The sequence below is a fragment of the Girardinichthys multiradiatus genome, chromosome X (assembly GCF_021462225.1).
Source record: "Girardinichthys multiradiatus isolate DD_20200921_A chromosome X, DD_fGirMul_XY1, whole genome shotgun sequence".
In the NCBI taxonomy this organism is placed as follows: Eukaryota; Metazoa; Chordata; class Actinopteri; order Cyprinodontiformes; family Goodeidae; genus Girardinichthys; species Girardinichthys multiradiatus.
The window spans coordinates 20906988-20920829 of NC_061817.1; the positions used below are offsets into that span (position 1 = coordinate 20906988).

General features: G+C 40.3%; 1 protein-coding gene across 1 annotated transcript in view; it reads right to left on the bottom strand.

The window, feature by feature from the left end:
• Positions 1 to 13842, bottom strand: part of LOC124862720 (rho GTPase-activating protein 17-like) — a 29168-nt gene that overhangs the window by 11122 nt on the left and 4204 nt on the right. The window contains exons 2-6 of the mRNA XM_047356793.1: positions 13366 to 13405; positions 2593 to 2697; positions 2081 to 2157; positions 1073 to 1184; positions 788 to 864 (exon numbers count right to left, since the gene is read on the bottom strand). Coding sequence (XP_047212749.1) covers positions 788 to 864; positions 1073 to 1184; positions 2081 to 2157; positions 2593 to 2697; positions 13366 to 13405 — 411 coding nt within the window. The remainder of the gene's footprint in view (positions 1 to 787; positions 865 to 1072; positions 1185 to 2080; positions 2158 to 2592; positions 2698 to 13365; positions 13406 to 13842) is intronic.

The window sequence follows — 13842 nt, forward strand, 5'->3', positions numbered from 1 at the left end:
GGTACAAAATGTGTGAATCGACCCCAGGATAAAAGTTAAAGATCTTAAAAATACTGGCTGAAGGTGGTAGGAGAGTCATGAAGTCCTATACCAACATGGGCTGAAGGACCACTCAGAGAAAAAGAAGCCATTACTCCAAAAGCAACATAAAATGTCCAAAAATGCACACAGGGACAAAGAGCTAAATTTGTAAAGACATGTCCCATGCTCGGATGAAACTGACAACAATTTCTAGCCATAATGACCACTTTTATATTTGGAGGACAACCAAAGAAGACTATAAGCCTAAGAACACCATCCCAACTGTGTGGTACAGTGGTAGCATTACCATGTGGGTAGTTGTTCTGCAGGAGGGACTGGTACACTTCATAAAAATGATCGCGTCATGAGGAAAAAAACGTTATGTTGAGATATTTTAGCGGTATGTGAAGAAGTCATTCAGGAAATTCAAAACAGAGAGTGAGCCTAAGTATACCACTACAGTAGATACGAAGTGGCGTAAGGACAACAAAGTCATTGTTTTAGAGTGGCCATCACAAAGCCCAGTCTCATAGAAAAATGGAGGGCAGAGCTAAAAATATTTTTTTGTGTGCAAAAATGTCTGATTTAACATCAGAGTGGGAAAAAAAAGGTTATATGTCCTTGGTTTCAGCTGTTTTCATCCCAAATTAACCTTTTAAATTGAAAAGATGCCAAGAAACAAACCCACATGCTCAGCTGAACATTTTAAAACGAATAAGGCTTCATAAATTCTGGATTAATTATAGGCATCATGCTGCAACTGCACCTCGTTTTTGCCGAGTCATAGTCCAGAACTAGTCTGGCAAGTTGCTTCCTCTGTTTCAGTATATTAGGAATCTCCACCTGTGAGAAAAACATTCAGGAATCAAGTGAAAGGCATGAGATGCCATGCAGCATGGCACTGAGAACAACTTTCCTGCGAGTCTGTGAATTACACACCCAATTTAATGCTAATGTTTACAGAACAACGGTTACAGAGCAGCTGCATGTCAGATCCTGAGTATTTTGTGAGGCATATAATGAGTTATAATGTCTGCTTTTTTTTTTTTACCTCTGCCAGCTGGTTAAGAGGATCCATAATATCTTTTTCGATCTGCAGTTCATGCTGCATAAGTTCGGTGGCTAACTGGTTTTCTGTCTCTCCACACACCTCCAACATCTTGCTGCAACACACACAAAAATATGCAAATTTGACCGTTTTCACAATTATTCACACAGTTTCTGGCGGAGTCAACTAAAGCATTTCTTTAAGTCATTCAAATTGTTATAGTACAGGTTAATGTTGCTATTATACAGTGCCTTAAAAAAGTATTCATATCCAATGAACCTCTTCCCATTTTGTCTAGAAGCCCCAGAGTATTTCATTAGTACGTTATGGGATAGACCAGCATAAAAATAGTGCATACATGTAACGTGGAAGGAAAAGGATACATGCATTCAAAATTATTTTTACAAATAGAAGAGTAGAAGAGTGTGGTGCACAATTTTGCTGAGCACCCCTAAGTCAGTACTTTGCCGAACAACCTTTTGCTGCTGCTACAGCTGTAAGTTAGTTGTAGTTTCTCTCTACCAGTCTTAGTCCATTCTTCTTTACAAAGGGGCTCAAGCTCATTGAGATTAGATGGAGTGCATCAGTGAACATCACTTTTCGAGTGCTGCTACAAATTCTCAATTTGATTGAGATCTGCGAATTGACTGCTGGTGCATTCCCACCATTTTAGGCTGCCACCTCCATGTTTTATCACAACAGATAAGATTCTCCCGCCTGGGCTGTAGATGTCTCAAGCTCCTCTAAAGTTACCATGGGCCTCTTCACTGTCTATCTGTATTCTCGATATAGTCTTTTAACTGTGCTTTAGACTTCTCCGCAACTTTTCCTGTGACCTTCCTGCTGTGTCCCCTGGTGTTTATGAAGCACTTTCTTCACAAATGTTCTCTGAGTGACTTTCACAGAAAAGCATAAAGGGTATGAATGTATAAAATCTCAATAGAATATATTCTAGTTTAAGGTTGAAACTTTTTCAAGACACTGTAAATCTCCAAATTTGTCATTTCTCACCCAATCAGACTCTCATCCCCCAGCTGAAGACCACCCTCCTGCATGGTCTGGGACAACCCCGTCAGCGGTAGCTTTTTCTGCAGCAGGGCATGAAAAAATGTTAGGCCTATATAGAAGAAAATGGCTTGAAGTTGACTTGTAACTGCAGAAAATGCTAAACAACATCCTGTTTGGATAATTTAAGTAACAAGTATAGCAAAGAAACAGAAGAGAAGTGATTCCTGCACTAAGCCTAGCTGCTCTACAGGGATTGTAACAGTGGCAGGAGGCCCTTTTTCATATCTATGTGTTACATAAGAAGAGAAGCAATGTGTTCTCTGCACTAGATACCATTACTGTAATCATAAAAGGTGTGTCTGGACATGGCAGCCATGTGGCACAGAAGCACCAGTAATAACTTACAGTGAAACATTGAATGTTTATAACATGACCTGATAGTACAGTTGTGTTTAGTTTAAAGTTTGGCTCAAATAAAAGAGCAAAGGCTAACGGTGATAGAACATTCTTCTTACTTGTCTTTTCTCTGTGTCGGTGCCTAGTTGACCCTGCAGACAGGACACCAGCCTCTTGTGCATGTTGTGCGACACCAACCGCACCATCTCAATCCGCTTCTCGATCTGCGTGCACATACACGAGAAAAAAAACAACCTTTTGACAACCAAAGAAAGAAAACAGTAGGAAAACATCAGTACACTGGTTCAAACCAGGCTGTAGGAAACATAAACCTTCCATCTTCCTGTTCAACAGATACAACCCAGGTGAGGGCTACAAATCAAAATAGAGGCTGAATAAGCACACATTCATCTTTAAAATTTTCCATCCTGTCCTCATTATGGGGACGTCATGGAGGATATGATCTGTGTCCTGCAGCAGACCAACGGGCGTCAAGAGGGAACGCAGAGTGATGAGTGCTCCTCACTGAGGGCAGGCAAAGCTTTGTGACAGAACGTATGGGAGAAGAATACATCAATCATATTGACTACAAAGCTGCAAGACAGGTTATCAATCTTGAGGAGGTATTATATTATCTGCTGTTCTACATACCTTAACCCTGTAACAATACAGTTTACAATGTGATGGCCCTCTTTCTACAGTGAATCATTGTTGGACAACTTAAAGCTACTAATCAGACTTAAACCTAAACTAACTTTAGATGATGTATGTTACCAACACAACTTAATGTCACATTTAGGTTTTCTTTTTTGTTTTGATGTTTTGTTCCAATTCATTATGTAATCAAGACAAAATCTACCCTCCCAATAACAAGTCTCCAGGCTCACCTGCCTCTAATGACATCACACAAGGTAAGAGACAACTGATTGGAGTTCTTTTGAGTAATTAGCTGTGTTTTATATTTCTTGTTTTTACACTTTAGCCATCTGTTTTTAATGAAATTTCTCATTCAAATGGTCTTTACATTAAGGCTATGAATATATAGTCATCGCAATAACAGTGTGTGCAATATTCATTTCACAAAGTACTCTCTGGAGTGCAAATAATTTTAGGGTAATATATTACAAGTGTTCTGAACATGCATTTTACTGGCTAATATTTAGCCAGTTAGTCTCACGGCAGCAGATGCTCACACCGGACAAAGATGATGTTGCCTATAAAGCTATATTGTAGGGAGCACAGATAAGAAAGGGAGAAAAGAAGAAAATAGGCATATATAGCAGCTAATATCATCTTTGCAATGTTTAGCAATATTAGCACCATCTTAAGATTTTCTTATATTGTGCTGCCCTAGTTTACATTTGCAGGTGCAGATAGCATTTGAGTCGCATGTAAGGACGCTGTACGAATTTCAGGATAACTTGACAACGATAAAACATAAGGAAGCAAATTGTGAAGAGAAGCAGGGCAGAATAGAGCTGAACCTGAATGGTCAAGGCAGGGTTCCTTCACGTTTTTCATTTTTATACATTTTTCACAAAAAGCAGTTTTTGATTACCTGTGTCTCATGATCATACACTCAACTAGTTTCTTCTGGAAAATAGTCAGCAGTGATGTATATAATGCAAAATCAGTCAGATGAAGAATGAAACAACAATATGGTCAGTCGACCAAAAAAATTAGCCATGTTGGTAAAATCATTATTACAATTCTTCCTCTTGAGGTCTTGACAAGCTAATTTTTGCATTGAACCACAAATGGCTGCCTGCCAGTTAAGTATGATCTTCTTCTTCCTTTCTCGGCGTAAACATCCAGCTGCGCCACCAGATCTGAGCCTATTTGCTGTCAGATCTCAACTTCTTCCTACACTTTTATCCGCTCTTATAAGTTGCTCCCTCTTAGAGCGGGCAATAGACAGCATTGGTGTTCCTGAATGGGCACGACACACATGCAAATAAATGCATAAGATCACTAGTTTTTACCAGCCTAAAGATAAACTAAAAGAGCATCAGCATTTACGGATGGTGCTTTTTGTTACCCATGTTTGGATCTGATTAAAGTTAGTTTTAAAATAAGTCTTATTTTGAAGGTACAGTAAATATGATAACTAAAGGTTAAAATGGCTTCTGATCTAAAAGAAACGAAAGAGGTTTGAGAGTCTGCAGTGTGGGCGAGACGGCTGGGCTAGAAACACGTGGTGACCACAGTCTGTGTCTTTAGAACAAGCTCTTTCCAAGCATACAGCAAAAGGAACACAATAAAAACAAGAAAATCTAAACAACGTCAAGTAAAGAGGGACGTCTGGAAAATTCCAAGAAAAGAAGAAGCTCAGTGGGATCCTCAAAGATTTCTGGCTAACTTTTTTGGTCTCATCATGGCTTAATCCACTGGTTTTCCCATTCTCCCAAAGTAATACCTCTATTCTTGCTTAATTAGAGATTCTCAAACACACATCCTGATTAACTGTGGTTTAAAAGATGGAAGAGAGAAAAAAATGATAATATTCAAAGACAAGTCCACACACACTAAAAATGACTAAAGATGACTGCTTCCACACTGCTGCTACAGCACTGTACTTAGGTTCACAAAACTGCCAACTTTTTTGTTTTCTTTTTTTTCCAGGCAGCACTGAAAACTGAGCAGAGCGAGCTGCTGACCTCTGACCTACAACACCAGAATATATGGAATATTCAGGGTGTTACTCAGGAGCTGTGTGGATGGGTTTTCAGGCTCGGTTCCGCTTTGGTCGACTGAAAAGCAGCGTCACCGAACCAGCTGGAAGGTGACTAGATGGCTGGGCTGGTTGGCAGAGGAGCTAACTGCCAGATTATGCAGATAATTATGGACCAGAAGCAGGAATCATAACTAGAAACAGACCAGAGAGTCATATGAGCTCAGAGAAATTGTTGCTTTGGTTGGAAGTAGTGTGGAGTTTGAAAAAATACAGTGAAAGTGTTCCTAAAAGTCCACATTTAATTAAACAAAATGTTTAAGTGATTTCATGTGATTCTGAACATCAGAGTGCCAAAAAACAAAACAAGGAAAATAAGCACTTTTCCAATTTTGCCAATCTCTGGAAATGTATTTAGGTTAAACCAAACTTAATTTTGAATTATTGCAAAGCTGATATAAAGCTGATGGCAATGCCATCACACCAGTGTAAGTGAAAAATCAAAGCAGACAAGGCTGTTTTTCACAAAAAAGTTTATACACTGCTCAAAAAAATAAAGGGAACACTTAAACAACACAATATAACTCCAAGTAGATCAAACTTCTGTGAAATCAAACTGTCCACTTAGGAAGCAACACTGATTGACAATCAATTTCACATATTGTTGTGCAAATGGAAAAGACAACAGGGGGAAATCTTTGGTGATTAGCAAAACACACTCAATAAAGGAGTGGTTCTGCAGGTGGGGACCACAAACCACTTCTCAGTACCTATGCTTTCTGGCTGATGTTTTGGTCACTTTTGAATGTTGGTGGTGCTTTCACACTCATGGTAGCATGAGACGGACTCTACAACCCACACAAGTGGCTCAGGTAGTGTAGCTCATCCAGGATCAATGCGAGCTGTGGCAAGAAGGTTTGCTGTGTCTGTCAGCGTAGTGTCCAGAGCCTGGAGGCGCTACCAGGAGACAGGCCAGTACACCAGGAGACGTGGAGGAGGCCGTAGGAGGTCATCAACCCAGCAGCAGGACCACTACCTCCGCCTTTGTGCAAGGAGGAACAGGAGGAGCACTGCCAGAGCCCTGCAAAATGACCTCCAGCAGGCCACAAATGTGCATGTGTCTGCACAAACGGTTAGAAACCGACTCCATGAGGATGGTATGAGGGCCCGACGTCTACAAATGGGGATTGTGCTCACAGCCCAACACCGTGCAGGACGCTTGGCATTTGCCAGAGAACACCAGGATTGGCAAATTCACCACTGGTGCCCTGTGGTCTTCACAGATGAAAGCAGGTTCACACTGAGCACATGTGACAGACGTGACAGAGTCTGGAGACACCGTGGAGAGCGATCTGCTGCCTGCAATCCTTCAGCATGACCGGTGTGGCAGTGGGTCAGTAATGGTGTGGGGTGGCATTTCTTTGGAGGGTCGCACGGCCCTCCATGTGCTCGCCAGAGGTAGCCTGACTGCCATTAGGTACCGAGATGAGATCCTCAGACCCCTTGTGAGACCATATGCTGGTGTGGTTGGCCCTGGGTTCCTCCTAATGCAGGACAATGCTAGACCTCATGTGGCTGGAGTGTGTCAGCAGTTCCTGCAAGATGAAGACACTGAAGCTATGGACTGGCCCGCCCGTTCCCCAGACCTGAATCCGATTGAGCACATCTGGGACATCATGTCTCGCTCCATCCACCAACATCACGTTGCACCACAGACTTTCCAGGAGTTGGCGGATGCTTTAGTCCAGGTCTGGGAGAAGATCCCTCAGGAGACCATCCACCGTCTCATCAGGAGCATGTCCAGGTGTTGTAGGGAGGTCATACAGACACATGGAGGCCACACACAATACTGAGCCTCATTTTGACTTGTTTTAAGGACATTACATCAAAGTTGGATCAGCCTGTAGTGTGTTTTTCCACTTTAATTTTGTGTGTGACTCCAAATCCAGGCCTCCATTGGTTAATAAATTTGATTTCCGTTGATGATTTTTGTGTGTTTTTGTTGTCAGCACATTCAACTTTGTACAGAACAAAGTATTCAATGAGAATATTTCATTCATTCAGATCTAGGATGTGTTATTTGAGTGTTCCCAAGTGGGATACACATAGAAAATGTCCAAAATCAGGCACCCTGGAGGCATCTTGATCAGATGCCAGAACCTCCTTCAATTACTCCTTTCAAGGAAGTGACTAACATCTCCCCTGAAGAATCACTGACCTCTGAAGAATCACCTTCTTATCGTGATAAAACAGTTTGAGTACTGCCTATGATCCATGAAGCTGTGTTGTCCTGCTGGAGTCTCCCATATCATACTACGCCCAGGTGAGGGCTCAAACTAAGAGCAGCTGGGTGATCTCAATGAATGGAGGCCACAATATTAGGTGGAGCCCGTCTGGACTAGGTAGGTGGTTCGCTATCTAGTGGTGGCCTAGTTAGCAAGGTCACGCACTAGTACCTGTTGGTGACCTTTGGCTCTTGGAGCGAGGCCCAGGCTAAAAAAAATTTTTTAAAATCAGGAAGGCCCGTCCATGCTGACTGTTGAGAGGCCCAGTCTTGTTGATTCTCAACATTAATTCTTGGTTTTTCATTTGACTGGAACTTTAAGTATCTGGTTCATACACAGTGTTAAGTCATAATAAAATTGAAAAAGAGGGGAATTTATCTGAAAATGTAACAAGCTCATTCTTTGGATGAAAGATTCCCAATTTTTTCTCAGACGGTATACCGCTCTCTCTTAAAATTCTGCTCACACTTAAAGACTTGCTTGCAAATATGCTGTGCTCATCCCCAAAATCTGTTTCCGCAGTCAGATGTGAGGTCTCTTCTGCTCCGCCTGTCAAAGGACCTCTGCTCGCGGGTAAAACTGCCTCTCATCTCTGATCTCCAAGTTCACGAATCTCTGGAGAGAAATTTGAGGAACATCTCAAAGAAGGCAGTGATGTCAAAGTCATAATGTCTTTCTATTGGCAGGAACTGTTACCATGCTACGATGTTGCTCCAAAAAAGGGCAAAGATAATTTGCAAGGAAAGAAAACACTTGAGAGTGCTGGTTTTATTCCTACATAAGTTAAAGCTTTAAGTGTAGGACTCAAACAGGAGCAGAAGATATTTGCGTTAAATCTGAGCACAGAAACATAGTTTTGAGAAAGAGCAAAGTATACTTGTAGGTTGATCTTAGTGTGAGAGCAGATTTTTAAGTGAGAGCAGTACAATATAAGAGTTAAAATAATCCTACAATAAAAATGCACACCCTAATTTCTTGAAAGAAAAATGGCTCCACAAATTTAAAACGTGAATACTCAGAGCTAGAAGTTAACCTACATACCATATGCCTATCAGTCGGCAACAGATAGTTGTGTCAAGCGGAGGTTGGCACAAACAGCAGCTTACTTTATGTAATTTATGGGATGCTACTGTGAAGCGCCTCGGTTTGGTTTGTATAATTTAACAAACACAAACAGCAGCAACTTTACAAACACATCAGTTTTATGCTAATAATAATAATCGCTAACATAAAAACTGATAATCTTGCTTTACCAGACAATCATTAGGCCTCATCAGGTTTTAAATTCAAGCTATCGAGTGGTTATATATTTAGTGTGGAACAGATTAGAGTGAAAGTCACGTACCATCAAGGCTTTGAGCGCCGTTTCTATTTTCTATTATAAGAGACTAAACATACAATGAGAACAGGCCTACTATAGATTCAACAAAGAGCTGATGTGAAATACAGCAGGCTGTTACTAATCAAAGCCACTAGATTGATTGATAAACAGCAAACATGACCACCTCTATAACAGCAAGACTAGTGTTGGTTTGGAGCATACAGGTGTGTGTTTACACAATGCAAAGTTTTGAAAGACATCAGCAAAGACCTTAGAGAAGCAATTGCTGAGGTTTGAGATGAAAGAACCTCAAGACTTCTAGACAGATTGGATCAAGTAGGGATGCTGGGTCATATACACAGAGGGATGTCTGACAAAAACCTAACACCTACCATACCAAATCTGAAGCATCGTGGTGGTGGTGTGATGTTGCCGGCTGTTTTACAGCTCCAGGACCAGAGTACGTTGAGGTCGCTGAGTGGAGCAAACATGCAAACTATTCTCTAGACAAACATGAGGCCATATGTCCTACAGATCTGGATCTTCAACAGGACAATCATGCAAATATACAACAGAATGGAAATAAAAACAGAACTATGGTGTTACAATGGTCCAGTCAAAGTCCAGACCACATGATTGAAATTATATAGTAGGACCTTAAGGGAGCTGTGTATAAACAAAAGTCTTCAAATCTAAATGAACTGAAGCAATTAAGTAAAAGAAAAAATGAGCCAAATTTCCTCTACAATAGGTAGAGCAACAGATAAGGTCACACAGAAATAGACTACTACACATTTCTTGGAGTGTATCTTATCTCATGACTACGAATCTGCATTTTAAGAAAATTATTTCTCTGTTTCGCTCCCACTTTTATTTAGTGTGACCTAACATTACATGTCAACTTACAGATCCAATGTGCGCTCTTCATTTTGCAACCATGAAAAAGGTTTGTGTATTTGTGCTGACTAGTGGAAAAGAAGAACTATACTGGACGTAGATGTTTGTGGTGTGAATTCACATGATCACTGCAAGCGGATGGGAAGTCAGAGCAGCACCCGACAAAACACTGAAGTTTTGTTTCTCTCACCGCCGGGCCTAATGCAATACCTGCCTGCCATATAACCACCAGATATGAGCATTGCATAGTATATCTAATGTATAGTGTATATCTAATCTTCACTTGTATTCAAATACTGAGTTGTGGAACCAGTTCTAACCTGATGCCCTTCACTCCAGGCAGAGGAGGGTACAATCCAGTCTGACAGCCTCCCAGAGCCTCCCACTGAGGCAGGACGAGTACAAACAAGATAAATGGATTAGCCAATGCAAAGCACTTTGGAAAACGCAGGAAAAGAGAGTACAATGACAGCATGGAAATAACAGAGCCAAATTTCACGTTGGACCATTTGTAGAAAGGGGGGGCAGGAACATGTGGGAAGTGGGTTAGGAAAAATGATCCCTTCTGGTCTCATGCTTGGAAGATGTGGGGAAAACATTTCCAGGCAGTGTGATTAAATCACAGTGCTGATACTGATTCACTGCTTCATGTGTCAGTAAACTGCAAACTTAACTCAGATCACAGCAGCTGTAATAACTGACTATTAGCAACGTGCTACTGAGTACAAAGTGCACACACCCCTGCTAAAGCTGCAGATTGTTGTGACAAACAACTGCATAAAAATGTTTTCCAACTGTAATGTGACATATACAGTGTACAACTTGACTAAAATACAAGCCATTAGAAAAGAAAATATAATAAAATAAATGGGATAGTTACCGCATAGATGATTTCAGCAGGTAAAAACTTACCCCTAGCAGATACAGTGAGTGGGTCCTCATTTCTAAAATAACAATGTCAGAGGACACATTGTCCTCGTGGACAGGTTGAGAACCATCATCTTTGGAGAAAATGTGGTCAGCAAAAAACCCTGGCTGACTGTGATCAGTGATCAAAGAGTGTGTTCAATAGTTAAACTAAGAGCATTTCCACACACAGTGCCAAGGGAACTCAAGGGATTGGAGCTAAACAGCCGTGTAGCCTTAAGAAAACCACTGATCAGTGAGGCCAATACGAAAAAACGACTTCAATTTGCTAGGAAGCGTAAAGATTGGACTCTGGCGCAATGATAGATCACATGCTCTGCCCTGTTCCAGAGTGATGGGTAAGAAGAGATGTGCATGAAGTAATGCTTCCATTATGCTTAGCGGCTACAGGACAAGCCTGTGGAGGCAGTGTATGATCTGGGGTTGCTGCAGTTGGTCAGATCTAGGGTAATAAAAGCTTGAGGTCAGGCCATAAACTAATTACAATGAATGAACCGTTTATTCCATCAGAGAATTTCGTCTTTCCTGATGGTTGAGGCATATTTCTAGATTACAATGGCAGGATTCATCATCAAGCTCAAACTGTGAAAGAGTGGTTCAAAGAGACCGAGACATCGCTGTCACACAAGGATTTGCCACCAAAGAGTTCAGAGCTTAGCCCCATTAAGACCCTTTGGTGTGTACTGGAGAAGAATTTGCCTAGCAGTCCATCTCTTCCATCATCTATAAGATCTTGGCTATAAAATTATACAAATCTGAAATAAAATAAATGTGACAGTGCAGATACTTATTGAAGAGATGTCACTGTGAAAGGATGTTGTCATCAAAGCTAAAGGAAGTACAACGGAATATTAGAGTGACTTTTTTTCTCGTGTACAGTATATATCATGACAGTATCTGGTTGCACATGAACAAAGAAAATACTAGAAAGCAATTGGCTACAGAGAGGCCGATATAAACGGTGAAGAAGCTGCAGGAACTTCCATCACAAACTGTTACACCAATCTCCTATATTCTACATGTCTGGACAAAGGAGTAGGAAGACCAAAAAGATACATCCTGACCTGTCTAAAGTCGCCCAGAAACTTGTGGCAGAATGTGTTATAATCCAATGAAGCTAAGCCTTAAATGGGAAATAGACTGAACTTACTGAGAACTTTAGCAGCCATCGTGTCCACTCAAAGCACTAGAGTCTCATTCACCCAACTGCACCCACATATCTATACATCTATACATTAATTTGCAGATCAGTGGGAAACTTGGATTAAGTGCCCTGCACAAGGGCACATGGACATGTGACACAAAAAAGCTGGAATTAAACCCACAACTTTCCGATTGCAAGACAACTACTCTGCAGTAAAACATGGTGGTGGCTGCATCATGCTGTGGGGTTTACTTTTCTTCACATGATGGGCTGATTTTTGTCAGCATGAATGCTATTATGATTAGTAGCAAAAAACAAATTGTTTTGACTCACTTAAAGATGGAAAACATTTGAAAATAATCTGTCACGGTTTCCTCTTTTTAGGTAACAAAGACCTGGAACTTTAAGAGAGCTGTGTACATGACATTTTAAACAGAAAACCTGTCAGAAGCTGTCGCTGCAAAGAGACATCCAAGCTACTTTAACAACGTCAGCCTCCTGACAATAACATTCCTCATCGAGAGCCAGAGCTCAAGGAATGTCTAACACAGCACAAACCTCCCATCGGTCAGCACCAAAGACGAGAAAGAGCATTCAGTGTTAGCTTCTGTGAGCTTAAAGAAATAACATCAAACATATACATAAAGAAAGATGAGTACTACTAATGTGGAAATATTTATGTTTAGCACCAGTTTGTGTTTGGAGTTACAGGGTCAGAGTTCAATGCTGCAGGTCATAAAGCTTCCACTTCTGAGACTGAATGAAGGTTGTTGAAGGTTTACTCTGCACTGGATAACCTTTCCGTGGTACTCTTCATTCACGCCATATTTATTCCCACATTTTCTTTCTAAAGATGTTCTCACCGTTTCAAAAGCGTAAGTGTTCCCATCCCCCAACAACCACATACACACTCAGCAGCGTGCATTTCCTAAACTCTAAACCCAACTTCACTTTGAGTGAGAAAAAAAAAAACAATGAGGAATTTCTCCTGAAGTGCTAAACTTGTGCTGGTAAAGCCTTACTGAATTAAAGTTTAAACACAAGCAGTTGTACTCAAGCCCTGAGAAAGATTTGGCTTCAACAAGTTGTGACCATGATGGCTTTAACAGAGTCTAAGATGGGAACAAAAAACTTGAAACTCTCAAAACCTTTTTCCCTCCAGAAAATATGCTCAAACTAAAAAAAAAAAAAATGACTTGCAGATTAGTTTAACTAAAGCTGATGTAACACAGAGCACCGACCCCATCACTTTTAATAGAGACAGATGAATTACAGTCTTGTACAGGCTCTGCTCTTTCTGCAAGGGCTGCAACAGTAAACACAACTTACATTTCACACATAAACAGAGAAACAACTTCAAACAGGTTTATTTATTAATATAAACATGTAGAATAAGCACTATTTCCTTAAAAAACAAAAAAGAACAAAACAATTTAAAATAAAAAAAATAAATGAAACCAAAAGTAAAGAAAAATAACAAAATTAAAACTAATACGTTTAACATTTAGTAAAAAGTAAAATGATATTTAATGAAGTTATAAAAATAACTAAAAGAGAAAATACAAAAAACTAAAATAAAACCATATATCGAGGCATGACAGTGGAAACATTTCAACAAGCAGACAACATAGAGGACGGGATGTTTACCTGAAGGAGGTCATCACTCAGGACCTCTGTTTTTTCAGCTCTGTGGAGAAAAAACACAGAAATCAGACATCTGAAAACAATAAAAAGAAACCTCACATAAACACCATACATTTTTTCTTTATGCTTTCTCAGTGGCACTGAGAGGCACATCCACACAAAGTGTTGCACCTCTTAAATCTGTAAATCATTTGTCTTTTCTATTGTTTGTTTATCTTAGACGTTTGGCAGAATATTTTGCATGCATTTGTATATGTAAACATAACATTTATTGCCATTTTTTATCATAACCCAATATTGTTTCAACCACACTGACTGGTTTTACTAGAGCACGTCAACAAATCCAGCTCATTCTGTCTGCAGGTTGCTACGAAAGCCTGCAGCAAACTGAAACCCACTATTAAACTTTTCCTATAACGACCTGTCAGGGAGCATATGAGCTTTAATTTAATGTGCTCCATCTGTACACTCATGCTTGAC